Source organism: Fusarium oxysporum, chromosome V (assembly GCF_013085055.1).
Source record: "Fusarium oxysporum Fo47 chromosome V, complete sequence".
Classification (NCBI taxonomy): domain Eukaryota; kingdom Fungi; phylum Ascomycota; class Sordariomycetes; order Hypocreales; family Nectriaceae; genus Fusarium; species Fusarium oxysporum.
The window spans coordinates 3,554,277-3,579,537 of record NC_072844.1 but is presented as its reverse complement, the minus strand read 5'-3'; the positions used below and the strand labels follow the sequence as shown (position 1 = coordinate 3,579,537).

The 25,261-nt window shown below is 49.9% G+C and overlaps 11 protein-coding genes across 11 annotated transcripts; 6 read left to right on the top strand and 5 right to left on the bottom strand.

Annotated features, from left to right (window-relative positions):
• The first annotated feature begins 266 nt into the window (after positions 1-266).
• Positions 267-1,090, top strand: FOBCDRAFT_37999 (microsomal signal peptidase 12 kDa subunit-domain-containing protein). Its single transcript, XM_031184951.3, has 3 exons — positions 267-645; positions 704-763; positions 833-1,090. The coding sequence occupies exons 1-3, from the start codon at positions 595-597 to the stop codon at positions 1,013-1,015; spliced, it is 294 nt and encodes a 97-aa protein (XP_031040593.1). The 5' UTR covers positions 267-594; the 3' UTR covers positions 1,016-1,090.
• A 74-nt stretch (positions 1,091-1,164) lies between these two features.
• Positions 1,165-1,678, bottom strand: FOBCDRAFT_202122 (uncharacterized protein; the record flags this gene model as incomplete). Its single annotated transcript, XM_054704726.1, has 4 exons — positions 1,165-1,263; positions 1,318-1,388; positions 1,446-1,524; positions 1,580-1,678. The coding sequence occupies 4 exons, from the start codon at positions 1,676-1,678 to the stop codon at positions 1,165-1,167; spliced, it is 348 nt and encodes a 115-aa protein (XP_054560701.1).
• An 819-nt stretch (positions 1,679-2,497) lies between these two features.
• FOBCDRAFT_224380 (uncharacterized protein) lies at positions 2,498-4,627 on the top strand. The gene has a single exon (XM_031184950.3). It carries the CDS (start codon positions 2,966-2,968, stop codon positions 4,133-4,135), a length of 1,170 nt encoding a protein of 389 aa, XP_031040592.2. The 5' UTR covers positions 2,498-2,965; the 3' UTR covers positions 4,136-4,627.
• Positions 4,628-5,620: 993 nt separating this feature from the next.
• FOBCDRAFT_202120 (peptidase M24, structural domain-containing protein) lies at positions 5,621-7,675 on the top strand (the record flags this gene model as incomplete). Its single annotated transcript, XM_031184947.2, has 4 exons — positions 5,621-5,696; positions 5,756-6,848; positions 6,934-7,195; positions 7,247-7,675. 4 exons carry the CDS (start codon positions 5,621-5,623, stop codon positions 7,673-7,675), a joined length of 1,860 nt encoding a protein of 619 aa, XP_031040589.2.
• Positions 7,676-7,700: 25 nt separating this feature from the next.
• Positions 7,701-8,243, bottom strand: FOBCDRAFT_293763 (uncharacterized protein; the record flags this gene model as incomplete). Its single annotated transcript, XM_031184943.2, has 3 exons — positions 7,701-7,853; positions 7,905-7,984; positions 8,039-8,243. 3 exons carry the CDS (start codon positions 8,241-8,243, stop codon positions 7,701-7,703), a joined length of 438 nt encoding a protein of 145 aa, XP_031040585.2.
• Positions 8,244-8,485: 242 nt separating this feature from the next.
• On the bottom strand, positions 8,486-9,486 carry FOBCDRAFT_162108 (histone-fold-containing protein). Its single transcript, XM_031184942.3, has 3 exons — positions 9,213-9,486; positions 9,027-9,151; positions 8,486-8,969 (listed from the first exon to the last, which is right to left on the bottom strand). The coding sequence occupies exons 1-3, from the start codon at positions 9,271-9,273 to the stop codon at positions 8,754-8,756; spliced, it is 402 nt and encodes a 133-aa protein (XP_031040584.1). The 5' UTR covers positions 9,274-9,486; the 3' UTR covers positions 8,486-8,753.
• Positions 9,487-9,704: 218 nt separating this feature from the next.
• FOBCDRAFT_37978 (Der1-like family-domain-containing protein) lies at positions 9,705-10,998 on the top strand. Its single transcript, XM_031184941.3, has 2 exons — positions 9,705-10,139; positions 10,231-10,998. Exons 1-2 carry the CDS (start codon positions 9,963-9,965, stop codon positions 10,783-10,785), a joined length of 732 nt encoding a protein of 243 aa, XP_031040583.2. The 5' UTR covers positions 9,705-9,962; the 3' UTR covers positions 10,786-10,998.
• Positions 10,999-11,467: 469 nt separating this feature from the next.
• FOBCDRAFT_293760 (acireductone dioxygenase (Ni2+-requiring)) lies at positions 11,468-14,359 on the top strand (the record flags this gene model as incomplete). The annotated part of the gene is made up of 7 exons (XM_031184940.3): positions 11,468-11,497; positions 11,548-11,919; positions 11,987-12,111; positions 12,574-12,595; positions 12,640-12,697; positions 13,167-13,363; positions 13,433-14,359. 7 exons carry the CDS (start codon positions 11,468-11,470, stop codon positions 14,357-14,359), a joined length of 1,731 nt encoding a protein of 576 aa, XP_031040582.2.
• Positions 14,360-14,850: 491 nt separating this feature from the next.
• On the top strand, positions 14,851-16,380 carry FOBCDRAFT_37962 (uncharacterized protein). The gene is made up of 4 exons (XM_031184938.3): positions 14,851-15,239; positions 15,300-15,390; positions 15,441-15,821; positions 15,875-16,380. Exons 1-4 carry the CDS (start codon positions 14,976-14,978, stop codon positions 16,309-16,311), a joined length of 1,173 nt encoding a protein of 390 aa, XP_031040580.1. The 5' UTR covers positions 14,851-14,975; the 3' UTR covers positions 16,312-16,380.
• FOBCDRAFT_37963 (Gti1/Pac2 family-domain-containing protein) lies at positions 16,381-17,722 on the bottom strand. Its single transcript, XM_031184937.3, has one exon. It carries the CDS (start codon positions 17,446-17,448, stop codon positions 16,450-16,452), a length of 999 nt encoding a protein of 332 aa, XP_031040579.2. The 5' UTR covers positions 17,449-17,722; the 3' UTR covers positions 16,381-16,449.
• A 3,744-nt stretch (positions 17,723-21,466) lies between these two features.
• On the bottom strand, positions 21,467-24,682 carry FOBCDRAFT_293748 (tyrosyl-DNA phosphodiesterase-domain-containing protein). The gene is made up of 9 exons (XM_059611832.1): positions 23,981-24,682; positions 23,704-23,883; positions 23,526-23,639; positions 23,464-23,486; positions 23,332-23,369; positions 23,197-23,274; positions 22,814-22,971; positions 22,410-22,690; positions 21,467-22,168 (listed from the first exon to the last, which is right to left on the bottom strand). Exons 1-9 carry the CDS (start codon positions 24,560-24,562, stop codon positions 21,718-21,720), a joined length of 1,905 nt encoding a protein of 634 aa, XP_059464982.1. The 5' UTR covers positions 24,563-24,682; the 3' UTR covers positions 21,467-21,717.
• Between the last annotated feature and the right edge of the window lie 579 nt (positions 24,683-25,261).

Below are 25,261 nucleotides of genomic sequence, written 5' to 3'. Positions count from 1 at the left end.
CCGCCACTTTTCCTGTCTTGGGACTTGCTTCTGCAGCATGAGCTTGGCCTGGACAATCGGTGTCCGTGTCCGTGTTAGATATCAGGCTTGTCCTTGGTCAGGCCTAGTTTAGAACCTAGGAACTCCCTGTTGTGCCTGTCCGGCTTTGAGAGCCGATTCGCCACTGTCGGGTGGTGTAGGGTAAGTTATCGGGAACCTCGACCATCTCAGCTGATTAACTAGCAGAATGACTGATTCCCCAGAGCATCACTGCATTAATCCCAGTAAATAACTGCAAACGTTGTTCTTTGGTAGAGGGCTAAATGCACTCAGAGGATCAGATCACAATTTGATCATCAGGATATTACTCACACTTATTCATGGCCACGGCATCTCGATCCTAATTCGCTCAGACTTCGAATCTTCTCCAGCCTGCAAAAGCTTGTTTACCGAAAGCGGACTAGTCTATGAGCCTCCTAACAGCCAGGTGTCGAGACCAATTCCGAACTCGACACTATTGGCGATCGCATTCACATCGATCTCAATCCGACGGAACAACATCCCCAGACAAAGTACAAACACACGACGAATACTCCCACCCGATCATCATCCATTATGGCTGAACAAGCTCTTGATCAGATTCGAGACGTCTTCGATGGCCAAATTGTACATGATCCCGCCCGTCGATTTACCTGATCAACAGCTGACTGAAGCTCCACCGTAGGACTTTGAAGGACAGAAGCTCGCCGAGCTCCTTGCTACAGTTCTCCTTGTCATTTCTGGCGTATGTCTTCTTCCTCTCCAAGCTATGCCTGATAACTCGTTGGATTGTTTGGCTGATGATTATAACTAGCTGATCTCCTTCGTTGTCGGCTACATCCTCCAAGATATCAAGCTCGCGGTCTACCTAGGTCTAGGAGGCACGGCGTTAACCTTCCTCGTCGTGGTGCCGGCCTGGCCCTTTTACAACAAACATCCCGTCAAGTGGCTTCCAGCGGGGTACGCATACGATCTTGCAAGCAAAGGAAATCAATAGATTGTATACCGTGCACTGGGCCTCGCTGTGTCATGACCTCTACAGCCTATCGAAGCTGATTATGACACCTTTATAATACTGTTTCCTTGCAGATACTTTGTTCTTTTCTTCATAATCCATGATATTCGGATATGTCGACCGCATCCTCTTTATCGACCGTACTTCTGGAACTCCCAGTCCCTGTTGTCCAAAGGACAAACAGATCGAGCCTTAAGCCATCTCGAAATACAGTGAAAGTGGAACGCATGCTGTGTCTCTGTTAGCCGAATGACACGAAAAGAAAGGGCGCGTTGCAGTCTTACGTTGCATATCCCCCAGGCCACGGTGCACTCTTCGCTTGTCGCAGATGCTTGGTTTGCCTGGCATTCGATGCCTAATGATTTGTGAGCACTTTGTGATATATACACAACAAGAATCCGAGTAAACATACATAGATCCATGATGTGGTTTCGGCAGATGGCACAGTTGTCAACAACGATGTCCCATGCCCAAAGAGCGACCGCATTCCACTGTTCGTTTCCGGTCAGCATGACTCCGGGAGGCTCACAACTGGCAACTCTGTACCTTCTTGACCTCAAATTTCTTCTTTCCCTCGACACTCTTGCTGCCGGAGCCCTCGCCCTTCTTAGCGACGGGCGCATCGCTCATCTCAACGTCGGCCATGTTTCGCGCTGTGCTGGTCGACCTGCAACACCACGCTATGGTTGGTTTCGTTGACTGATACCAAGTTACACTGGTTGGCTAGAAGCAGTCAGAATTATTCACATGTCGGTAATCTTCATGGACGGAAAATGGGACATGTAGCGCGCAGTTTCGGTTTGAAGGTAAGGAGACGTACGGATATCGTTTGTTCGATAGATCAATATGTCTAAAGTTGTGAATGCTTGTAATTGTCAGCAATGAGAAGAGGATGAATAAACAGCTTCGGGCACGGGTTGCTTTTGTAAAGAAAAAGTACCTTGATGGTGCAGTTGCGAGGAAGGCGAGGGGACTCACAGTGAATTTGGTTCTGAGCAAGTGATGATGCGGCTCTGAACCTCTGCTCTAAAGGCTTCGGATGCCGCAGAGCTCCTCTAGGTAGGCGGGCAGGCGGACAGGCAGCTGGAGGAGTTCAAGCCTTAGGTCACCTCACCTAATTCAGGCTGCGTCCGGCGGGAGAGTGGCGGGGCGGGGTCGATCACAGAGGCCCTATCGCTTATCAGTCGTGATGAGACTTTCGCTAGAAACGCAACATAGAAGTCTCACACATGATATACTCTTTTTTACTGCGATAAGTCTTGTATCAGGTACTTTACATTTTAAACATAATTTAAAACCTTTTCGTTACTTCGAATACATGACTCAAATAATAGTAAGGTTCTCTTGCTCGAAAAACAAGGCTGTGAGATGTGACATCTGATCCGCTTCAGGCGCTGAACCTAGAGGCTGACCCACTCTTTGTGCTGGCAATGCCTAGAATCCGCCCGCGTCATTGCTTGGACTGGGCTCGCACTGCGCTTAACCTGACGGGACTGACCTGACTCTTATTAACCCAGACGCTTCCGCCCTTCACTTATTTTGTTGTTCCCCTCATTACTTGATCTTGAATCATCCACATCACACTCTCTCCTACAGTACAGCCATGGTCAGATTAGTCGACTCTCTCTTCACCAGAACAGTAGTTGCTTTATGCTCAATCGTAACACCTGCCTCGATTTTATATTCTCTTTCATACACCCCACCACCATCTTAATCCGGCCCGATCTTTTGGAGTCCTCTTTGGCGCTGTCGCATAGCCAGATACCAACGAACGATTCACTCAATCAATCAATCAACCAGCTGCACACCAAATAACTACGGGACATCGCATATTCGACTTGATTGTTGTCTAGTCTCAGTCTTAGCCTCAGCCGACTCTCATCCCGTGTTTTCTCTCGTGTTTGATCGATTCAACCTGTCACCACAGACGAAATGAGTGAGACCCCATCTCAGCCTACAACCACTCCCGCCCGCCGTCGTAACGGTCGCGGCAATGGCCGTCCTGCTGCTCAGAAGGCTTATGCCTCCGAGAATGACGTCGCCTCAATTGATCCCGCACGTTACGATCGCGCTCCACGAACTCCTCAGAAGGGAGCTGGTACCGATTCTCCTCATGCGCAACTGAGCCATACCAATTCGAAACAGCGACCTAGGAATGCAAACAATAATAACAATAACAACAACAAACATCGTGGGAAGAATGGCCCTCACTCACCCGAGTCTGCTCGACCTGGTCGTCACACTCCACCGCATCAATCTTCATCCATGAAGTCGGTTTCTGCATTCGCTGGAGCCACTTTCCATGCATCTCCTGCGCCATCTGCCTTGCCTCTTCCCAGTTTTGTCTCTCGTTCGGTAACCGAGTCGCCTAGCGTCAGCAAGACATCTCGAGACATCCTACAGGAACCCTCGCCACCTACCGATACCGAAGCGCCAACTCCTTTGCGCCAGAGTGCATCGGGTGTCCAGGAATCTCCGCTCGATTTCATGTTTCGCGCCCACCGTCAAGAGAAGGAACGTCAACGCAGCGAAAGCACTAGCAGCTTCCGCCCTTCAGGCCTCGTCACTGAATCACCCTCTGCCCAGTCTCCCTTTGGGCCTGGTAGTATCCCAAAGCCAGCAACTCTCCCTCAGACAGCCCGCACCCAAACACGCTTCCAGTCTGGTGGCATCGACAGTGTTGAGCTGGACGGAACTCCAGGCCGTCCCATGGGGCCGGCGTTTTCGACACCTTATCAAGAGCGCATTAAGGCTGCTCGCTCTAACCCTGCTCGATCTCCTGCTGATCTATCCGCCACCCAGCCGAAACCCAACGCTGTACCTGAAGATCCTACTGAGGCCCTAAAGAAATTCCTATTTATCGGAAACGGAACCAATGCCTCTCAATCTGCCCCTACTGGATTTGCACCTGCACCTGCACCCGTACCCGCACCCGCACCCCCTGCTCAACACTACAACTATGCTAGGAGTGGTCCTAGTGTCCCGGCTCCTTGCGATGGCCGCTCAAACAACCTCCAAGCTATGGAAAACGATCTTCGGCGTATTCTCAAGCTGGACTTGAGCACTGGATCGCCAGGAGCGGACCAGCGTTTGTTCTCATAAGATTTGATGTCATGGAGTGGTTATTCGTTCGGCGTTCTTACTGCACCTCTTCTGCATAGCTTTTTAACTGCCATCAATTCCCAGACGGCATCAACGGAACGTGATATTTGGCGGGACGGTTTTCATTGTCTAGGGGTTAAGGTATACCGGCATTGTGTCTAAGTTTTGGCGTTATCAGAGCGAGGATTGAAGATATATTGAACGGACGAATGGTCTTACAACAGATGATGGGATCATAGCTTGACGTATACAGTCGAATCAAACAGAGGCACCTCTGATCTAGAGACAGATTGATCTTGCCGTATCTATGGCGCCTGTATCAAAATGGAACAACCTCGATCGAATGGGGTTTGGCGAAGGAGAAGAGAGAATTCCCTCCTGTTTCTTTGGAGCGTAAACCATACGCGAGATTAGACTTAAATACAACTTTGAGCGTTGGTTCAACTTTGTTGAGATAACGTATCAATTGATTCTTGATATTGGAAGAGTGAACTACCGAGACACATCCTGAGGAATAGATACAATCATCTTGTGTAGGGCCAAACCAACACTCAAGGAACTGAAACGGATTGACGTAGTAAGGCCAAGCTTTCATACAACACACCATTCCCTGTCTCTGATTGTTCCCAGATCCATTAACTGGGACTTTCGCCTGGAATATATCCCCTACTAATAGCGCCAACACATTAATAGTGACGAACTGAATGCCTTCAGTCTGGGGTGCGGCTTGCTTCGGGGTAGCGGCCATTCCAAAGATCCGCTCCTGCCCCGCCATTCATCCCACCCTTGCACTTGCCCGCACTCATGGAGGAAGGTACCAAGGCGGGTACGTACTTGGTTGACACCAACGGGCACTTCCCTGCTCTCGTGACGAGAAACTCATCGACCTTTGATTTCAGAGCTCGATTCTCTGCAACTGAGGATAACTTCATCAGTGTCGTTTTTTTTTTTTTTGTTCGTGGGTAATTGTGTTTGCGGGATTTCCTCCCTGTGCAACATCAATTCGACTTGCACTCTCAAGGTAAGTGAGCCAAACCAACAAAAGATCGTCCAGAGCATGCAACTTATCTGGGTCATGACTCCATCCCCAAGCCCCTCACTAGCTGTCCTCCTCATAATTACGCTTCCCCGTGATATTCAAACCTCACTCTTGTGTGAATGTTTCCAGCCTTTGTCGAATTGTCCTTCTGAGTTCTCAGATTGCTCTCATCATATCTCACCAGCCGCCTCTCAAAGATTGAGATATCTCTTGTCACCGACCCTGTACTGACTCTTATCTGTGAAGACCTTGAGTCCTGAGCTCCCAGTTCGCTCTATTGCTTATCTTCAAGCCTTGAGTGTATTTATCCCCATTCGAGGTGTCCTGTTGCCTGCGTCTGATTGTCAATGCTTTTCCAGACTGCGACCTCACTCCTCCGTTCAGCTCCACGACGATTAGCCGCAGCTTCACGCCTATCCTCTCGCCGTTGGATTTCATCTGAAACAATGACCAAGCTCGACACTACCTCCAGGCTCACCCGCCTGAGAGGCTTGATGAAGGAGCGCAATGTTCATATTTACAGTGAGATTTCATGATCTGCACCTGCTATTCACTACTGCAGTACTAACAATGGCTTATAGTTGTCCCTTCTGAGGATAGCCACTCGTCTGAATATATCGCAGATTGTGATGCCAGACGTGCTTACATCTCTGGGTTCACTGGTTCTGCTGGATGTGCTGTTGTTACACTTGAGTCTGCTGCTCTTGCTACTGACGGTCGTTACTTCAACCAGGCCACATCTCAACTCGATAGCAACTGGACACTTCTTAAACAAGGCCTCCAAGACGTTCCTACATGGCAAGACTGGTCTGCTGAGCAGTCTTCTGGTGGAAAGAATGTTGGCGTTGACCCAACACTCATCTCCGGTTCAACTGCCAAGAACCTTGCCGAGAAAATCCGAAAGAATGGCGGAGCTGAGCTTGTACCTGTTGATGGAAACCTTGTCGATCTGGTATGGGGAGATGAGCGTCCTTCTCGTCCCTCGGAACAAGTTATCATCCAGCCTGACGAGCTTGCAGGAGAGTCTGTCCTGAATAAGCTCACCAAGGTCCGCCAGGAGCTGGAAAAGAAGCACTCCCCTGGTTTCTTAGTATCCATGCTGGATGAGATCGCCTGGCTGTTCAATTTGCGCGGTAACGATATCCCTTACAACCCCGTCTTCTTCGCGTATGCTACTGTTACCCCTGATGCTGCTAAGCTTTACATCGACGAAGCCAAGCTGGACGACAAGTGCCGCTCGCACCTCACCTCGAACAAAGTCGACATCAAGCCATACGAAGCTATCTTCGACGATGCCCAGGCACTGCACGCCGCTCATGCTGAAAAGAGCAAGTCCGGCGACAAGGTTCCTACTGGCAACTTTCTCATTTCCAACAAGGGCTCATGGGCACTTAAGCGTGCTCTGGGAGGAGACTCTTCGGTAGATGAAATCAGAAGTCTAATTGGCGATGCCAAGGCCATCAAGACTGAGGCTGAATTGAAGGGTATGAGGGATTGTCATGTGAGAGATGGCGCTGCACTCATCCAGTATTTTGCCTGGCTTGAGGACCAGCTTGTAAACAAGAAGACCACACTTGACGAGGTTCAAGCGGCCGACAAACTTGAAGAGCATCGAAAAGAAAAGAAGGACTTTGTCGGCCTCTCATTCCCCACCATCTCCTCTACCGGTGCAAAGTAAGTTCGATTCAAAGCGACATAAGAGAGATTCATGATACTTGACCATTAAGCGTTGCAAGCTTTCACTGACCATCAAATGCAGCGCTGCAATCATTCACTACGGCCCTGAGCGTGGCAAATGTGCCACTATCGACCCTGAAGCTATCTACCTTTGTGATTCAGGAGCACAATACCGCGATGGTACCACGGACACCACTCGTACCTTGCACTTTGGAAAGCCTACAGATGCAGAGAGGGAGGCGTACACTTTAGTTTTGAAAGGTCACATCTCTTTGGATCAAGCCATTTTCCCTAAGGGAACCACAGGCTTTGCACTCGATAGTCTGGCAAGACAACATCTTTGGGTATGTTATTAGCAGCAACTTATGAAGTGTGACCTCTAACAAAGACTATAGAAAAACGGGTTGGACTACAGGCATGGTACCGGACACGGAGTTGGTTCATTCCTGAATGTCCATGAAGGACCCATTGGTATTGGCACTCGTGTCCAATATGCTGAAGTAGCACTGGCTCCAGGAAATGTGCTGTCAAACGAGCCCGGCTATTACGAAGATGGGAAGTACGGCATCCGAATAGAAAACATGGTTCTCGTCAAGGAGGTCAAAGCCAAGCACTCCTTTGGTGACAAGCCGTTCTTGGGCTTCGAGTACGTGACGCTTGTGCCGTACTGCCGGAACCTGATCGACACAACGCTACTCACGTCTGAAGAGAAGGAGTGGCTCAACACTTACAACGCAAAGGTTCTGGAGAAGACGCAAGAATATTTCGAGGGAGACAATGTGACATTGGCCTGGCTCAAGAGGGAGACCCAGCACATTGAGTGAAGTAACGGAATCGGCCTGAGCAATACTATAGACGTACGAAGGTAGCTAGGATGAATGTTACAAGAAACGACGCAGTGAATAATGGCCTTTCCTTGCTCTTGTTCCATACCGAGCTATTCTTCAAGAGCTTCTCGATACCAAGAATCCGAGGAATATCCAAACCCCAGCGAGATGCGACCTGAATACGTGAGACGACATTGAGTGAGCCTATTGGTAGAGGGTGACTTACATGAATGGAAAAGGCAATTAATCCAGTGAGAAGTGCGAGGGTGCGGGAAAAGAGGGCTACTACAACGCCGATTCCAAATCCTGGAGACAGACTATGAGCTTAGATTCATATGACACAAGGTGAGGATGACCAACCAGCAACACTTCCACTAGAAAGCTGACGAACCGTATCAGGCGAAACCTCTAGAGGACGTCGGCGTGGAGGAGGCCCTGTAGCAAGTGTCGGGGCATCACAACGGATGACGGGTCGAGTTGCAATGAAAGCTCCTACGCAAGTCGCAGGGGCAATGCCTCGGCTCATGGCCCGGAAGGCTACTCGAGAGTTGAAGGCTCGATGCATGTTCATGGAAATAGCTCGTTTTGAGAATGATATAGCCAATTGATGATATGTAATTGGGAAAGGAAAGTTTTAAGTGGTAGGTCGAGAGCTAGAGGGAGCTCGAGTCTGAATTGCTTATTACGTCAGTGACAGTCTAACAATCATGAGCTCTCAGCCAATGACTGGTCAGCGTGGTGAGAACAAAGAATATCCAGCTCCCTTGAACATGACACAAAAGAGTTCGTAGTACCTCGGTAACAAATTTTAAGATGACAATTGATTGACCGCAAATATTACATTTACAGGAAAGGGCACTTTCTGCCAGCTTCGGGTATCGAAGCCAATGAAACCCTCCAAGTAGTAGGAAGGAAGAAAGCAAAGTAAATCAGCCAACACAAAAGGCCAGCAGGTATATCTCGAAGCGCCCCAACGCCATCCATAATCCCAAAACCAAAGTCTCGTGAGTAACCATCCCGATCCTTGACTCTTTTTTCATTTATTTTTCACATGTTGTTTCCGTAAATCCGTTCTCTAACCCAGTCCACCCCAGATACCGCGTATCCTCCTTGCTAGTTGAATATCCTTCTGCATGATTGTGACACGCTTGGCGTGGATTGCGCATAGGTTGGTGTCTTCGAACAGATGCACCATGTAGGCTTCAGCAGCTTCTTGCAGTGCCATGATGGCTTGGCTTTGCCAGCGCAAGCCTTCGTCTCGTGGGCGCATCGTCAAAGCGATTTCTCGAACCTGTTGGTCCAGTGTTAGTTTCCAATTGAGCGAAATCTAAGGCATCGAGCAACTGACAAGGCGCGCAAATGGGAGCTTTCGGAGGAGCAGTTTCGTGCCGCTTTGGTAATGTCGAATTTCGCGAAGAGCGACTGTGCCAGGACGGTATCGACGCTTTGCGCGAACGGGAACAGGATCGCCAGCTAATATCATTGTAAGTTAAAAAAGATACTACGTCAAATATGAGTTTCTGAGAATCCATACCTTGAACGTCACTCGGTCGCGACTTGCCCGCGCCGGAGGCTTTAGATTTCCTGGGAGGCATTGAAAGGAGCGTGAAGAAAGAACAAAGAGTGTCGTGTACTAGCTAGAAGAGCTTTACAGCAAAGACAGCAACATGCGGAAAAGGAGTGAAGCAATTGTCTTGCACAAAACGCTCAAGTTCGATCAATACAATTCTCGTTAAAAGGAAGTTGTAGGAGAGGAGCGAGAGTGTTGGTGGCGGAATCGCAAGGTGGGAAGGACCACCGCGATTATGGGGATCGTGTGAGCGCGCCTTCCCCCAGCCCCGCGATTTTATTTAATTGATTTCCAGCCACTGTCATGAACCTGATGCACGGCCACATATCCGCACCGCCACTTCTAGCATGGCCAAGCGAGGTACGTATTCCCGGACGGAATGGTGGGGGTCCCTGGACGCACCTAAGTTACCGGTACCCGTCAGTCTCTCAACGTGGCTCGTCCTATTCCGTCATCTTTCAGTTCAACAACAACAACTTTACATGCCTAGACTTTTACAGCATCTGACGCCTTGCTCTTAATAAGAGTCGTTGGTGTTGCCTGATACATAAACTCGACCTCTACTCCTTCCGTTTTATGAAATAAATCCATTACTCGACTACCTTGCTCATACATAGCCAACCTCCGATCATCACTTGGCTGTTCCCACTCAGCTACAGCATCACCGAAAGGAAGATATTCCAATCAACATAGCACTGCGTAAAAGTCTCACCGATGGATCAAGTCATGGACGGAGGCCGACTGCCTCTCGAACAATGGTTCTGGGAGATGCCAACATGCACCCGTTGGTGGACAACCGCTACCATTCTGACTAGTGCCCTGGTTCAATGCCAGATGGTCACTCCTTTCCAACTATTCTACAGCTTTCGCGCGGTATTCGTGAAGTCACAGGTTCGTATTCTTCCAGACTACTCATTGGTTTGTTTTTACGATAAACGATTTGACATGCGAACGCTTATGCTGACATTGCACCCCCTTACAGTACTGGCGACTCTTGACAACGTTTCTCTACTTTGGCCCCTTCTCGCTCGATCTACTGTTCCACGTCTACTTCCTTCAACGATATGCGCGCCTTCTAGAGGAGTCATCGGGTCGATCGCCTGCTCATTTCTCGTGGCTCCTACTTTATTCAATGGCCTCCTTGATCGCTCTGTCGCCCCTTGTTTCCATGCCATTCCTCGGTCACCCGCTCTCCTCGACGCTGGTCTACATATGGTCCCGACGCAACCCAGAGACTAGACTGAGCTTCCTCGGCTTACTTGTGTTCACCGCGCCCTACTTGCCCTGGGTGTTGATGGGTTTCAGCCTTGTGTTGCACGGCACTATCCCCAAGGATGAGATCATGGGTGTCGTTATTGGACATGTTTGGTATTTCTTTTCTGACGTTTACCCTCCTCTGCACAACGGTTCTCGCCCCCTTGACCCTCCTAACTGGTGGAGGCGTCTGTTTGAGGCTCGAGCTCGAGTTGACGCGGATGATAGTACAAACGACATCATGGTTGCCGGGGCTCGAGAAGCTGCGCCCCGAGACCTTTAAAGGGTCAATGACAGAGAAGGAGATTCGCTTCAGCAAGGAACAATAGAGCCATTATGCTCAATATTTGCTATGAATTGGCGTTCAGGATTGGTATGTTTTGGAAGCATGGCACCGGACAGATGTATTGCCGATAGCGTTGATTTATTATGGCGTTGTCAGATTGGAATGAACAATAGCATTTGAGCATCCGGTAAAACTGGTGGTCATTTGTGGTTTACATAGGTATCATGATGCTATCTCATGATACGATAGTAAATTTGTATCAGTGCACGCAGGCGCTAGTACCGTCCGTCCACTGTAGTTCGAGTGGACACCAAATAAGACACAAGTCCTACATAACCTCTGGGTTGATTTACGAGCTGGTCCATCGAGGGCTCGGCCTTTGAAGGCGTGTGTTTGTGATGTCAGCGCAACAGGGACTCTGGACCTTTACCTTTTACGTTTTGGTGTAGCGCTGATGCGCTGACGTCGCTAGCCTTTCGCCGGGCATTCCATGGTTGACCCCGCCATGGAACCATTGGGACGCTGTAAAATGTACATAAACAGCTTGGGACCCCGGCCATTTCAAAGCTTCGAAAAGAGCTTCCACCTGCTGACACTTTTGGTCTTGCAATACCATTTTACCGTACCGTACTTCTCTCTTACTGAATAGTCTCTATATCCGTGGCCTAAATTATTAACCATGCGAGCTTACTTTTACGACGGCCTTCCTGTGAGCATAACCTCTCATTGCTGAACGATCCAACTAACAAAAAGTTACAGGGCGACCAGCGCCTCCCTCATAACTCGGGCATGCCCGTCAGTGTTGACGATCTCATGAACATCGGCGTCTACTACTACCATCTCCCTGAGCTCGAGTCGGTCGACAACCTGGCCAAGGAGCGTGGCTACAAGAACCGCGACGAGATCACTGTCTCTCCCCAAGCCATGGGTGACATCTACGAAACCAAGGTCAAGTCCTTCTTCGCCGAGCACTTGCACGAGGACGAGGAGATTCGATATATTCGTGGTGGCCGTGGATACTTTGACGTCCGAAGCAAAGACGACGACTGGGTGCGCGTTTTGCTCGAGAAGGATGACCTTCTTATTTTACCTCCTGGTATTTACCACCGCTTCACCACTGATGAGAGCAACGTAAGTCAACAGAGATACTTAACTGCATACCAAAAAAAAAAAAAAAAAAAAAAGCTGACGATCACAGTATGTCCATGCCATGAGACTGTTCAAGGAGGACCCCAAGTGGACACCTCTGAACCGAGGCCCCGATGTCGACAAGAACGAGCACCGACAGGAATACGTGAAGCAGTTCCTGGGTGAGCCCAACCAGTAAGAGGCCCACGTGGGAGTCAAACCAGCATTTGACAGTAGTGGAGGGTGCTAAGTACCAGGAGAACGACCGAATTACCAGTCCAACTGAAGAACCGCCAAACATGAACATCGCCGGTTGAAGCTGTGACGGAAGAGTGTAGGGTTGACGTGATCTGGGAGCTGTTTTACGTCATTTTGCATGGTCTGTCTGTCGCAGACCACAAACATACGACTTGTGAGCGGTTTTGCGAGATCTGAACTGAAAACAACTCAGTCGCAAATTGGTGGCAGTCTGAGCAAGTCGATTGTCAATCGTTTACATATGATATTTTACGATCTATTTCTGAGGAGATGAGTTAGCGGGAGTTTGGAGAAATCCGGTTCCATATAGCATACAAATATATCATATCATATCTATTCATCTTTGTTCCAAACTGAAGCTTTCACTGAAATGCTAGTAAGCTCCTACAACATTTGCAGGGCATATCTATCCTATGTGAGGGTCGCAAACTTTTTTTCCGAGTGAGCGCATCATGGCCTGGTCAGCAAAGAATACCACCCATAGCATTGGCTCCAGCGTATTTCATGGATCGTTGCGGGGCGTGTAAGTGGGAGTATCTTGCAGTAGTTAGAACATGCGGCAAAGGCGCAGTTCCTTGATATCTAGTTGTTCCTCGGCGAATCAAACCTTGAGCTGTCTTGAGTTCAAGTTCGAGGGCATCTAGAACACTCTCAAGATACTTTGAGCGACCCGGACTAGGTAAGCTTTGATGCTGCAAAAGCATGAACTGGACATGGATCCAAGGCATAGCATGGATGGATTCATTCTCGAAGAGCATAACTTACAATTCAAGATAAAGGATATTGCTTCTCTCGGACACTTCTAATCATGCTTTAATTCTCCGTCAGATTGTGTTCAAGACGAGAAGTTCAGTTAACATCTAGAGTTTGTCCATGTAAAGGCATTGTGATTAGCACTGATACGTACAGTTTTGGACCCCGCCGGAGCATAACACGAGGCCCTGAAGTTTTATGGTTTACAGCCTTCAAAGTAAACCTTCTCTTTAATTCAGCCAAAACAACAACGACAAACTTCAATAACGGGAATCTACAGCTCAATTGCAGATACCAAGACTCAACGCAAACGATGGATACACGAACCGAAGTCTCGGATGTTACTGAGGCATCATCCAGGCCGCGAATAGCGCAGCTTCCTGCGAGCTGTGATCCTCCACAGCCCAACACCCCAGTGAAGCAGTTAGTCTGGGTGGTATGATTCATCTCCTGCACTACACAGCGCTCTCTCATTCGTTCGATATGCTCACCGTTGGATGTACAGATCTTTGGAGGTACGGGTCAGATGGGGCACTCCCTTGTCAAATGTGCACTTTCACATGGAGATTTGGTAACGTCGGTTGGTCGCGTATTCGAGACAAGTCTAAAAGACATGGAGAATATCCATGAGAACTGTCTCGGCGCGTTGTGCGACGTCCGCGCTCGCGAATCTGTGAATCGTGTCATCGAGCGTACGCTCCAGCGCTTTGGCCGTATCGATATTGTCGTCAATTGCTCTGGCTACGGTGTCATAGGCGCCTGCGAGGACCAGGATGAGCATGACATACGTAACCAGTTCGAGACCAACTTCATGGGCACGCTTCACATTATTCACGCTACGCTGCCGTACTTCCGCAGGCAGAATGCAGGCCGCTATCTCATCTTCAGCTCAACGTCTGGCGCTTTGGGCGTCCCTGGCCTGGGCCCTTACTGCGCGACCAAATATGCGGTGGAGGGCCTAATTGAGGCCATGCTCTATGAGACGGATGCGTTCAACATCAAAGCTACACTCATCGAGCCAGGCCATGTGAGACCCGAAGAGCCAGAGATGCAAGATACGTCGCTTCCAACGTCCTGGGGTCATTTTCTTGTGAAACCACCCAGCGAGACATACGGGCATCCAACATCACCAGCGCTACATGCACGAAGGATTGTTCAGTGGCTCGGTGACAAGTATCGACCCACGAGCGCTATCAAGTGCGCTGAACTCGTATGGCAACTCGGACACTGCTCGTATCCACCGCTACGATTATTATTGGGAAGCTATGCAATCGAGAGCATTCGCGATCGCATGCGGTCTGTGACAGAAGAGCTGGAGGATTGGAAGCATCTCAACTTTCCTGCCGGACCAGACGATGACAGAGAAGTTGGAGAGGAGGCAGCAGCAGCAGCAGCAGTAGCACCTGAAACTAACGAGGCTGCTGCTTCTTGATATTTGAAATGAACATTGTCGTTAGTTATGGGTGCTGTGCTAAGGCACATTCTGAGGCGCAGGCGCAATTGGATTTCTCGTACCGGGTGGAGTGACTGTTAAACGCTAATTTTATGATACAGTACAACACAAATTCTTTTACGAGCTTACTACTTATTATTTCTGGACCCTGGATGAGATGCCGTGTGATCTATACGGATCTGGACCGAGAAAAGGCTGAACATTCTACTCCCTTACTCTCTTACCCATTCATACCATTCAACAACATAAAGTTTACCCCTGTCCGGATGACTCAGCAGGAACGCGCCCCAAATCCAAGTCAAGTTTGCTCCACGTACCTCGTACTTTCTTTACAGGGCTCTTAGTTAAAGGGAGAAAAGATTCCAACGGGGGTAAACGGCTGAACTCTTTGTCCAACGCGCTGTCATTTCCTCCTCTTACACAATTTGCGCCCACGATACCACCTAGAACGAAGCGATCATCTACGAAAACGATCATACAGCGTCTCGTTTCGAATCTCGACAGTTAGACCCGGTACTCCCGTCGCATCCCAGCGCTGATCTTGACGAATTAACTCACACAATCGTTTCGTTTCGTCGTTTCGTCCGCTGCCATAATGACCGATAAGAAGAACGAGGACTATGTTGTCCAAATGGGCAATGACAACTATGACAAGAATGAGAAGCCTTCTTTCCAGGCGCGATCACCGCCTCCCGCTGCATACGGCTCAAGTCCAGTCGGCGGTCTTGAGCAGTTAGAAAAGAGCCCGCCCTTGTCTATCTTGGCGTATTGTTTGTCTTCGATCAGTATGACCGTTGTCAACAAGTATGTTGTGTCGGGCAGTTTCTGGAATCTCAACTTCTTCTACTTGACTGTTCAGGTAAGGAAATCTCCAGGAGGAGGTATTTTACCGGGGTTTTTGACATCAGATTGTGTATAGGCTGTCGTATGTATTGGCGCAATTACTCTGTGCAAACAACTGGGCTTGATCAAGGTTCTTGCTCCCTTTGACTCTGATCGAGCAAGAAAATGTACGTTCTTCAGGTTCAGATCGCTTCCTTCAGTAACTAACCCGAAAAAGGGTTCCCCATCTCTCTTCTTCTCGTCGGCATGATCTACACCAGCACAAAGTCGCTCCAGTTCCTCTCAGTCCCCGTTTATACGATCTTCAAGAACTTGACCATTATTGTCATCGCATACGGCGAGGTCCTTTGGTTCGGTGGCAGCGTTACACCTCTGGCCCTGCTCTCATTTGGTCTCATGGTACTGAGCTCGATCGTCGCAGCTTGGGCAGACATTCAGAGTGCCATCAACGGTGACTTTGGTACTACCGACTCAGCTGCTGCTGTCTCTACGCTCAACGCTGGTTATGCCTGGATGGGAATGAACGTTTTCTGCAGTGCTGCCTACGTGCTCGGCATGCGCAAGGTCATCAAGAAGATGAACTTTAAGGACTGGGACAGTAAGTCATGCAATATCGGTGTAGGAATGTTTCTGTTGGCTAACCTTGTGCAGCCATGTACTACAACAACCTCCTCACGATCCCTGTTCTAGTTGTCTGTTCGCTTCTTACAGAGGACTGGTCCGCCTACAATTTCTCTCGCAACTTTCCCGACGATACCCGCAACAAGATCATTATTGGCATGATCTACTCTGGCCTTGCGGCTATCTTCATCTCTTACTGCTCTGCATGGTGCATTCGCGTCACCTCCTCAACAACATATTCTATGGTTGGAGCCTTGAACAAGCTTCCTATTGCAATCAGCGGCCTTGTTTTCTTCTCAGCCCCAGTCACTTTCGGCAGTGTCTCTGCCATTTTCCTCGGCTTCATTAGCGGTTTGGTCTATGCTTGGTCCCGCGTGCGACAATCGATGTCCTCTGGAGGATCATTGCCTACTGTGCGGCCTACGATGAGCGCGAGCGCCAAGAGCAACCGCGATGCCAACTCTTAGATAATATGATACAAGGCGCAACTTTAGAAGTTAATGATAAACGCGTTGGTGATTACGACAGATGACAGACAATTTTCAAGGACTCCAACGTGTTTATTATTGATGCTGCCCTATACTGAAGCTCTATATAAGCACGTTCTACCACCACGTCTGACCATAAGACTGCGGGTAACCATGTGCTGTCGGGTGCAACGCCTGTGGCTGGTACTGCAGCTGTGGCTGTGGCTGGTGCTGTGGTTGTGGTCGGTACTGTTGTTGTGGCTGGTGCTGCTGCTGTGGCTGGTACTGCAGCTGTGGTTGGTGCTGGTGCGGCTGTGGCTGATACTGTAGTTGTGGCTGGTGCTGCGGCTGTGGCTGCTGTTGTGGCTGCTGTTGGAGTGCCGGTTGCTGTGTGTGTGTGGGAAAGCCAATAGGAGCATACTGGTGATCCATGTTTGGTATGTAGGCGCCGCTCAAGTAGGTACCGTGTTGAGCTTCCTCGATCGGGGCGCGGAAGTTCTGACCTGTCAGGAGCTCGGTTCGAGGGACGACGCCGCGGAGTCTGGGATCATCCACAGGACTAGGCAAAAGACCAGCCTTGACGTCTTCCACATGGTAGTAACTGACGAGGTGGTGAGGCACGCCTTGGTACGTGATGCTGATAGTCTTCTTGACCAGTCCTTGTTCCTTGAAGTCGTACGAGTCGACGAGTGAACCGACCAGATGGCGCTCATCATCGCTGGGCACAGTGGTGTACTCATTACCATGTTCCAGGCCTGTTTGGAAAGGGACAGAGTTTCGTGGTCGTGATTTAGTGATGCCTCCAGATTGTGTGGTTGACTTGCCGTTCCTTCCCCTGGCGCGCTTCTTCTCTCCAGGTGGGAAGGGCTTCTCAAGCTCCCGGTACAGCAGATAGTTGCCAAGGATACGGCTGGGGCTCCATGAGATGCTGTCGGTCCAGCGCTTGATTCCAGAAGCATGCTCTTCGTAGACGAAGATATTGCCGCTTTTGATGAGATCTTGACGCTCACGGTCATGTGGTCGACGAGGGACATGAAACAGTTTGCCAGAGAGACATGCCTCAAAAATGATCAAGGCATCAGTGGTGTCCCCGATGAAACCGTAGAATGTCGGTTGGAGTGGCATGGTTCCAGACATCTTGGAAGGGATAGCCTTCAAGGCTGGAGGCAGATGGGGGGAGAAAGGGGGAGATAGTGGAAGGGTAGAGTGAGTGCAAGTGTAAGTGATCTTAACCTTGGACTCGAAGTCAGTCTCGAGGAAATAGGGAAAATAATCTCAGTGATCTCGAGAGGTTGACTTTGGGGGAGAAAACTTCAAGTCTAAAATCGACGATGGCCTCAGTATTTATAGGAATATGGGCCGCGCTGTGTTGCTCCCAAAAATCCTCATGAGGCGAACACTGCCTTTCAACAGGTTGCTGTGACAAATAAGATGGGAGTAATCGTAGGGCTTGTTCGAATCGTCAATCAGCTGCATATGTTGACAGGCGCTTCTCTCTAATCGCGAGAGCTACCGCACCGAACAATGGCGAAAGTTGAGCTCTCGAACTCAACAAAGTAAACCGCACCAAACAGTGCGTGCAAATGGGTATCACGAGGGCCTTTGTAAAAAGGCTATTTTCAAGGAAGAAAGTATTCCAGTTGTGGCGGGCGGGTAGGCGTATAGGAGAGCGTGAGCTGTTTCTTTATTTCACCATTGACTTCTGGGTGAAGAATCTCTGAGAAAGTGAGGGCACGAAGTAATTGGTTCGAGGTGTGTGCGTATTTCGTTCAAGCGTTAAGTGGCAATGATTGTAAAAGCCAGTTGGTGAAAGTAAACAATGGATGGTCAACAAGAAGAAGAAGAAAATTATAAAGAACAAGAGAATAATGTGGATGAAATGTGGTGAAGTGAAGTTGAGGTGTAAGTGGATGGCTTGGATGTAATGTAGTCGAATGCAATGCAATGCACTTACCCAAGTAGGCAATCTACACTACAGGGCAGGCTAAAGGCTAGTTGCACTTGCGCTTCCATGGCATAGATGGATGGACTCAAGCTTGGATTTAGGAAAGAGCAGGTAGGTACCTAGTAATTCCCTGGGCTTGAACCTGGGGCCTGGCTGGCCTGGCACTTGTTGGCTGGCTCCCGTCTGCGTCAACCAAATCCTGGGTAGTGTCTGTATCCGGCCTTTCCATCAGCTTAGATGCCGTTCCATATCCACGCGTGTCATTCACATTGTCATTGCCATCCATGTCGTTTGGACCTCCTAAGGAAGGAGGAGGAGGGAAATGGAACTGCAAGCAGGTACCTAACCTCCCTACGGTACGGTACGGTACCCGCGGCCAGCTCTCTCCAGGGATATTGGGGATAGGTCGGGTCAGTCAGTACGGCAGTCCATACAGGTGGTATTGAGTTGGTAGGGCAGCAAAAAGATGTACGGCAAGGTATGGGGAAGGTACGTACCCGCCCGCCCGCCTGCCTGCCTCCTCACAGACTCCTCGTCTGGTCAGGCCCATTGGAAACATCCTGATATCACCATTGGGCAGGTACTTCCGCTGACTGGACAGATACCCCAGCAAAGCCCCTTCATCACGCTGTCGGAGCATGTGCCGAAGTACCTCAAAAGCCTACCTACCGTATCGGTACGTGCTTGTAGTGGTGTCTCACACCTGCTGTTGAGGTGGGTGGTGGCTGTCCGGATCTACTCTAGGTAGTTGCGGGCTGTTTGTATGCGGCCGAGAGACCGCGACCTGTGTCGAGGTCAGGTACCTGCCATCATGTTGGTGTTCCCTCCAGGTCGGATCTGTGTCTCACTCTGGAAGAATTCGATCTCTATTTGAGCAAGGGCCTGGGCGAATCATTCTCTCAAGATGGTTTCTTCAATTCAAAAGAAGCTCTTCACTATCTAAATTCTAAGATTCAGATCTAGTTAGAGCTGTTCAGCCCTTCTCCAAATCGACGGGAAGCTTAATGCAATGAAAACCTACATCCCCATCCCCCGTCCCATCCCAGCTGGAACTACCTCACCTCGTCCCTGAAGGCTGTACCTCTCCTCATGAGAAGTGCTTTGGAGGTGGATCTGGCTTTGATAGGTACACGCCTGGGGACACGTCCTCCACCCCCTGCACCCCTCCTCCCTTCATCCTCCTTATGCATCAGTGACGCACTATGCCGTTCTTTCTTGAGAATATGCCATCACAATGCCTTTAGTTATGATTTTCGTCTATCTCGATATGTATGTGGCATGTAAGTGATGTGTCTGATTCGGCGCTGCAGAATAAATCCTCCCTCTCCAACAATGCCATTCTATTCTTTGTTATCATCTTCGACTACATTCTACACCATCATATGTGAACTCGTTTGAGCCGCCATGTCATTGGATGTTCATCATCACTTTTCGTCTGTGCTGTTTTTGACACTGATCAACCCCTCTTCCCTCTTCTTTCTTGGATGATTTCTGTTATCCACATTGGAGAAAGAAAAAAGGGCCAAAGCACCACAGCCCCCATAATCCGACAACCATCACAGCTCACTCACATCCCTTCTGGGCTGAGCCTCACTCTCGAGTCCATTACAGTATCAATCTTGAGTCAGCTCTTCTATTGTTCGGGGGTGTAAAACAAAAGGTCCCTGACATGAATTCCGATTTATCCATTTCTCTTGGCTTGGGCTCCAATCTTGAACAAGTCTGTATCAAAATGAAATCACAGGAAGATGCCGAAGTAGTAGAGGGATTAGTTAGTGTGATTAGTTAGTCAGTTCGTGGTTTAGTCGATGATTCCAGATTTTCTCCTTCGCCCGTTGGATATGCAAATCTCGCTGGTGTTGGGTTGGCTTGGACTTGGTGTTGGTGTGTGCCTGGCTGATCCCTGTGTTCTAGCCTTTCTCGTCTCGTCTTAGGCGAGCTGTCTGGATGTCTGGGTCTGGTTGTCTTGCTCGCCTTGCCTTAGCCTACCGTGCCTTATCCTGCCGCGCGTCAATTGAGTTACGGAGTCTGATGCGGATGGATATCATGGCGCATTCCATGTAAAGTCATCTCATATCATGTCACCTCAACTGCCAGGCCATGGGTGCCGGTGTTTGATGCTCTGCTGTGCCTTATCGGCATTTAGACTAAACACCGCCTCCCGTGCCATGTCGAATCTGCGACACGACGCTGCTGCCCAGATTGATTAATTGATTCCATAACTGTGGAACGCGCGCGCGCAAGCAGCTCCCCGGACCGACAGCTGCTACCTTACTCCCGCAAACAGGAACACAAAAAAAAGCAGGAGCCCATGTCTTAGGCATGGACATGGACCTGAAAAATGATGAAAAATGAAAACGAACATGGTCAAGTCCATGGACATGGTATGCAGCGACCTCCGGCATTGGCTTTGGTGCCTGTCTTATGGGTCTCTGGGGCGTTCTTAGTGCTCTCCACCCGTTCCTCTTCCCAGGTACCTTTTTGGGGCTTCTGATTGGCTGTTGCACCTGCCGTACTGCAGGCCATCTCTGCCTTTTACCGTGATTGGCTACTCTTTCTCCTCTGGGCTGCCACACCCTGGTCATTTGTCCCTTGTCCTTGCCCTTTGTTCTCTGCTGCTTTTGTCTCGAGGGAAAAAGGGAAGGGTAGGGACTGGGACTGGGAAAGAACGCACGCACAGGTGGGAGAGCCGACTGACGAGGCGGCACTCAGCCTCCCATTGGGTGGGATTCCCCAATTGGCTTTTGTAATCGTGTGTCATCGCTTGAGACCATTCGCATGGGTTTTACTGTCAGCCCGCCAAGTACCGAGATGCCTTGTCCTTGGCTTCATGATTTGATTTGCAAATTCGACCCCAGACCCCCAGTTCGAGATACTGATGCTCGTCGTGCTTCCGTCTTCCGTTTGAAATGATCCAACTCCCATCTTGGCATCGTTTGTACCCTGTCGCATCCCAATCGCATCCCATCGCATCCCATCGCATCGCCACGATACTAATACACAGAGAATCAACTCATTACGTCTCCTCATCTCCATCTATATTCCTGGACCTGGCAACACCTGGGTCATTAATCCCTAGAGTCATTCTATAGTAATTAAACTAACCACCTTACGGGATATATGGTGGTATCACTATCATCGGTAAACGAGCGTGACCTTGCTATCAACCTGTTCACATGCCCGCAACGCAATACCGTTGCGTCGACTAATCAATGATACCGAATCCGAAACATGAGCATCTGCAGATTGCCAGATATGTACATACGGCTGGTACGGTACTGCGCAGAGGCCAACGCCCATCCAATCCATCTTACAATACCGTAATATCAAACTGAGACGACAGGGTTATTCACAACTGCCGTCCTCAACATCTATGACCTGTTCAGTGCGTTTTCTACCCTTCTTCTTCAACTTTGATCGTTTAGTGCCCCAAAAATGGCTAACAAACGCGCCCTGGTCGATCAGCCCTGCACACTGTAAAACCAGGGCTCTTCACCCTCACGATAGCGTCGACCTGGTCGTCGCATTGGTATTGGGACTGTGCCCTCGAAAACAGTGCCGCTCATCATGTCTGAATCTGTGTGTGCATCTGTGTCCGTGAGCCCTTCCTCCTGTTTCTGTTTCTGATTCTGCTTCTGCATCTGGTAGTGGTGATGATTATGTTGGCTCGTATCACATCCCTTGTCCGGCTCCCCCGATATCTTCCCCGCCCGCACCGATGACCGTGCCTGGCCCTCTGCCGCCTTGACCTTGGTGCTGGAACTGGCACCGGCGCTGGCGCTGGCGCTGGTGCTGAAGCTGGCGGAGACGGTGCTGTTTTTGGGGTTACTAATTCGCACTACAACACCGCTCTCCCAATTGCGACAACTCATCTTTGGCTGTCCTGTCGCTCGGTCCTTGACAATGCGGCCCCTGTATGGCACAACGTAGCCGCAACCGTCAGCGTTAGATTCATGAAATCGTCACAGTTTCGTGCCGGTCATGCTGAAATTCTCCTCAAGAGGCAGCTAGTAGCGCGCTACACTATCTGAAGAATCGCACCATCGCACTGGCCGTTCATGTTCGCTCGCTTGCTGCCTTGTTGTCTCAAGTTTCCCCCATGTCTTACAGAAAAGAGGGGGTTCGATGGGGGCAGGGTCAAGGTCTCACTCACCATGCGCTTTCTGACAGATTTGCGCTGCCAATGTAGACCCAGCCAAGAGACATCTCTTCCGTTTTCGGCTCCGCGGCAGCCGGCCCTGAGTCGTGGTGTCGCGGCTCCGGTCGCGTTTGCGGACGCGTTTGCAATTGACTTCCCGCTTGCATCTGTGATACCATGATCATCTTGCTGTGCATCAGGAGCCCATCTCTGGTGTTAACACAGTCCCGCACCAGCTCAGTGGGGAAGGTTGGCGAGCGCCACCATTTGGGCTGGACACAGATGGTGCCCGCAGCCTGCATCAGCGCGCTCACAAATTAGCGTTGGCTTTTCATTGCGTCTTTCTCGTCGCATGTGAGGATTCTCCAGTTTATCCAAGATCATCCATCCATGCAATGCCATGCTCCAGGTAAACTTACATTACGCCCACCTCGACTTCTGCCAACTGTCTCTTCCGTCGGAAAATATATTCGGAAACGGTCCTTTAGCTTCTCCTGCCACGGGTTTGACGCCTTATTTTTGGAGGCTGCGCCCGTTCGGCCTATTCTCGACTTATATTCGGCCATGCCATCATCTCCTGCAACTCACCACTCATCAGTCCACATCCATTACGGACGAGTGCTATGTGTGTGGTAAACAGTAGAGGGGGGTACACAGTATCGACGTCTCCTCACCTTGACATGCATTGTAGATTGCGCCCACCAAGTCGTAGTTTAGCGACCCAAGAGAGGCGCACTGGAGTAAGGGCTCATCCGTGGTTAGAATCAATGCTCTTTGGACTGGTATGCGACTTTAATGGTACCCACGACAAAATCCACTTCGATTGGTTCGTCAGTGGCTAGCCCGAGAGCAGCCACAGTGGTGCCCAGCCCGCTGTATCCTACATGACATGAGCCGATGTTGCACAACATTCATCGAAACTTGCACGTCCACTGACCTATTCGCTTTAAGGAATCTCCTTGATGACCACCAGGGCTAGAATCTAGTATCAGTGCATCGTTCATGCGGGTCAAGCATGATGATCGTCAGACCATGCATGATCCAATCTTCAAGGTCTTGATAGGCTTACATGGTGTACACAAAGCCAAGGTGCTTTGTTTGTGAGAAGTCGTAGTTAGCGAGGCTGCTTACCATGCCCTCACCAACACCAGTTGCTGACAGGAATCGGCCGAGCTCGGTGCTGAATGCGGTTTGCCGATACGTCGCGGGGTCCTTTAAACGAGGAAGGTCGATCAGGAAGACCATCTAGAGAACTCATTAGCAATCCCGTCACGGACGGCATCAAAATCGCCTCGGTTCAGCTACAAACGTTCTCCATGACGCCAGTCTCCCCCCAATCATAGGGGACGAGATTGGCAGTTGGGACCACAACTCGAAGATAGTCAGGGTACTTTAGCAACTGAAGCTTGGAATGCATAGCCCCAGGCCCATTCATTGCCGGAAAGACGAACTTGATTCCCGGTGGCGCATTCGATCGCATCTCTGATTTCTGCGGCAGGTTTCGGCGTCAGCCTCTGGGTCTTGTCCATTTGAGGGGCCCAGCGAGGGATATCCCGAACGAGTCAGGACTGGTCATTGATACACACCTGGGCTTCACTATCGGCGAATGCCAGGAGCAACAGTTTAGTCTTTCTCGGGTCGATTTTGGACATGAGCCATTCATCATCCCACTGATACGAGCTTAGAAGAGCAAGCTCCAACTTGTCCTTCTGAAACACCTCTTCGATCTTGATATCATCGGAAGTCCGCGGATACCCTTTGGCCCAAGTTCTTTTGATAGCACCTTTGGGATAGGGAACGAAGCTCGGTAATACATGTGCCGTTGCCGTTGCGGTTACAGTCCTGGAAGGTTCGGATGGTGTCATCCTCTTTGCCGGCGGGACCTCGTCAACACTTCTTTCGTCCTCTGGCGAGCGGCGACGCTTGGCTAACCTCTGCAACCTTTCCTCTTCCATCTTCTTGCGATCAAGCGAGAGCAAACCCAAGGAAGCCCCGCCCGAGCCAGTCCCCTTCCGGTGGGACGTCGAGGTTGAGGCGCTCGGGATCTGCGAACTCTGGTCTCCCTGTTCCTCTTGTTCCTGGAGTGAAAGGGCAATAGCATAGCGTAGCGCTTCATCTTCGTCCATGTCGCTCCCCAATTCGACGGGATCCTCTCGGGACCCAGCCATCTTTGCCTTTTGACTCCAGCGGTTTGAGAACAAGAGTTTGACCAGATCGACTGAGTTTCGGGTGACGGTTTGAGGTTGATATTTAAAATCTGGAGTTATGGTTTAATGTTTTGGGTGTCGTTTGAGTTAAGTTATCGATTTGATATCCCTGTCTAGGATCCTTGTCTCTCCAAGGGACGTGGAAGGTGAAAACGCGGAGTCACGTGAGACCGCGTCACATTGATCTGCCAGTTCCTAACCGCTAGCGCTACGCCCTAAACAGCCCAGTCCAGTCTTGTCAATTCGATCTCGACCCTGACTGATTATGATTATCAATTCTTTCACGCCGAGCCATTTTTTTGGCAGACGATCCATATCAGTCTCTTCGGTATCTGCGTGGTTCTTTTCGTTTTTAGCGGCCTGTCTACGGTCTAATGATTTCGAATAGCTAAAATGTGGGAACATAGTGACGTCTGTGAAACAGCCACCAGCTTTCCCAGTTGCGCCTCTGGTCAACACTAACCACTTACACGGCGCTATTGTACTACGACGCTGCGTTGCGGGACACCAGAATGGTCATGATACGAAAAGTACCCCGCGACGACTGAGAATTTTCTGTATAGGCACCGTATTATGATCATAGTCGTATTGTAATCTGGAGCTCTCGTCTGAGAAGCCACTGACACGACCTCATCGCCACTTAACTCGTCTTTATCCAGA

What these genes read in the sequence shown, in the direction of transcription:
- FOBCDRAFT_37999 (XM_031184951.3), top strand. Translation starts at nt 595, where the DNA reads ATGGCTGAACAAGCTCTTGATCAGATTCGAGACGTCTTCGATGGCCAA. An exon ending in ACGTCTTCGATGGCCAAATT is followed by an intron (nt 646 to 703) that starts GTACATGATCCC and finishes GCTCCACCGTAG; the next exon opens with GACTTTGAAGGACAGAAGCT. An exon ending in TTCTCCTTGTCATTTCTGGC is followed by an intron (nt 764 to 832) that starts GTATGTCTTCTT and finishes GATTATAACTAG; the next exon opens with CTGATCTCCTTCGTTGTCGG.
- FOBCDRAFT_162108 (XM_031184942.3), bottom strand. Translation starts at nt 9,273, where the DNA reads ATGCCTCCCAGGAAATCTAAAGCCTCCGGCGCGGGCAAGTCGCGACCG. An exon ending in GCGACCGAGTGACGTTCAAG is followed by an intron (nt 9,152 to 9,212) that starts GTATGGATTCTC and finishes CAATGATATTAG; the next exon opens with CTGGCGATCCTGTTCCCGTT. An exon ending in AGCTCCCATTTGCGCGCCTT is followed by an intron (nt 8,970 to 9,026) that starts GTCAGTTGCTCG and finishes CTGGACCAACAG; the next exon opens with GTTCGAGAAATCGCTTTGAC.
- FOBCDRAFT_37963 (XM_031184937.3), bottom strand. Translation starts at nt 17,448, where the DNA reads ATGTCTGGAACCATGCCACTCCAACCGACATTCTACGGTTTCATCGGG.
- FOBCDRAFT_293748 (XM_059611832.1), bottom strand. Translation starts at nt 24,562, where the DNA reads ATGGCTGGGTCCCGAGAGGATCCCGTCGAATTGGGGAGCGACATGGAC. An exon ending in TCGCCGATAGTGAAGCCCAG is followed by an intron (nt 23,884 to 23,980) that starts GTGTGTATCAAT and finishes AACCTGCCGCAG; the next exon opens with AAATCAGAGATGCGATCGAA. An exon ending in GAAGTCGAGGTGGGCGTAAT is followed by an intron (nt 22,691 to 22,813) that starts GTAAGTTTACCT and finishes GCGCTGATGCAG; the next exon opens with GCTGCGGGCACCATCTGTGT.
- FOBCDRAFT_37978 (XM_031184941.3), top strand. Translation starts at nt 9,963, where the DNA reads ATGGATCAAGTCATGGACGGAGGCCGACTGCCTCTCGAACAATGGTTC. An exon ending in CGGTATTCGTGAAGTCACAG is followed by an intron (nt 10,140 to 10,230) that starts GTTCGTATTCTT and finishes ACCCCCTTACAG; the next exon opens with TACTGGCGACTCTTGACAAC.
- FOBCDRAFT_37962 (XM_031184938.3), top strand. Translation starts at nt 14,976, where the DNA reads ATGACCGATAAGAAGAACGAGGACTATGTTGTCCAAATGGGCAATGAC. An exon ending in CTCTGATCGAGCAAGAAAAT is followed by an intron (nt 15,391 to 15,440) that starts GTACGTTCTTCA and finishes AACCCGAAAAAG; the next exon opens with GGTTCCCCATCTCTCTTCTT. An exon ending in GAACTTTAAGGACTGGGACA is followed by an intron (nt 15,822 to 15,874) that starts GTAAGTCATGCA and finishes AACCTTGTGCAG; the next exon opens with CCATGTACTACAACAACCTC.
- FOBCDRAFT_224380 (XM_031184950.3), top strand. Translation starts at nt 2,966, where the DNA reads ATGAGTGAGACCCCATCTCAGCCTACAACCACTCCCGCCCGCCGTCGT.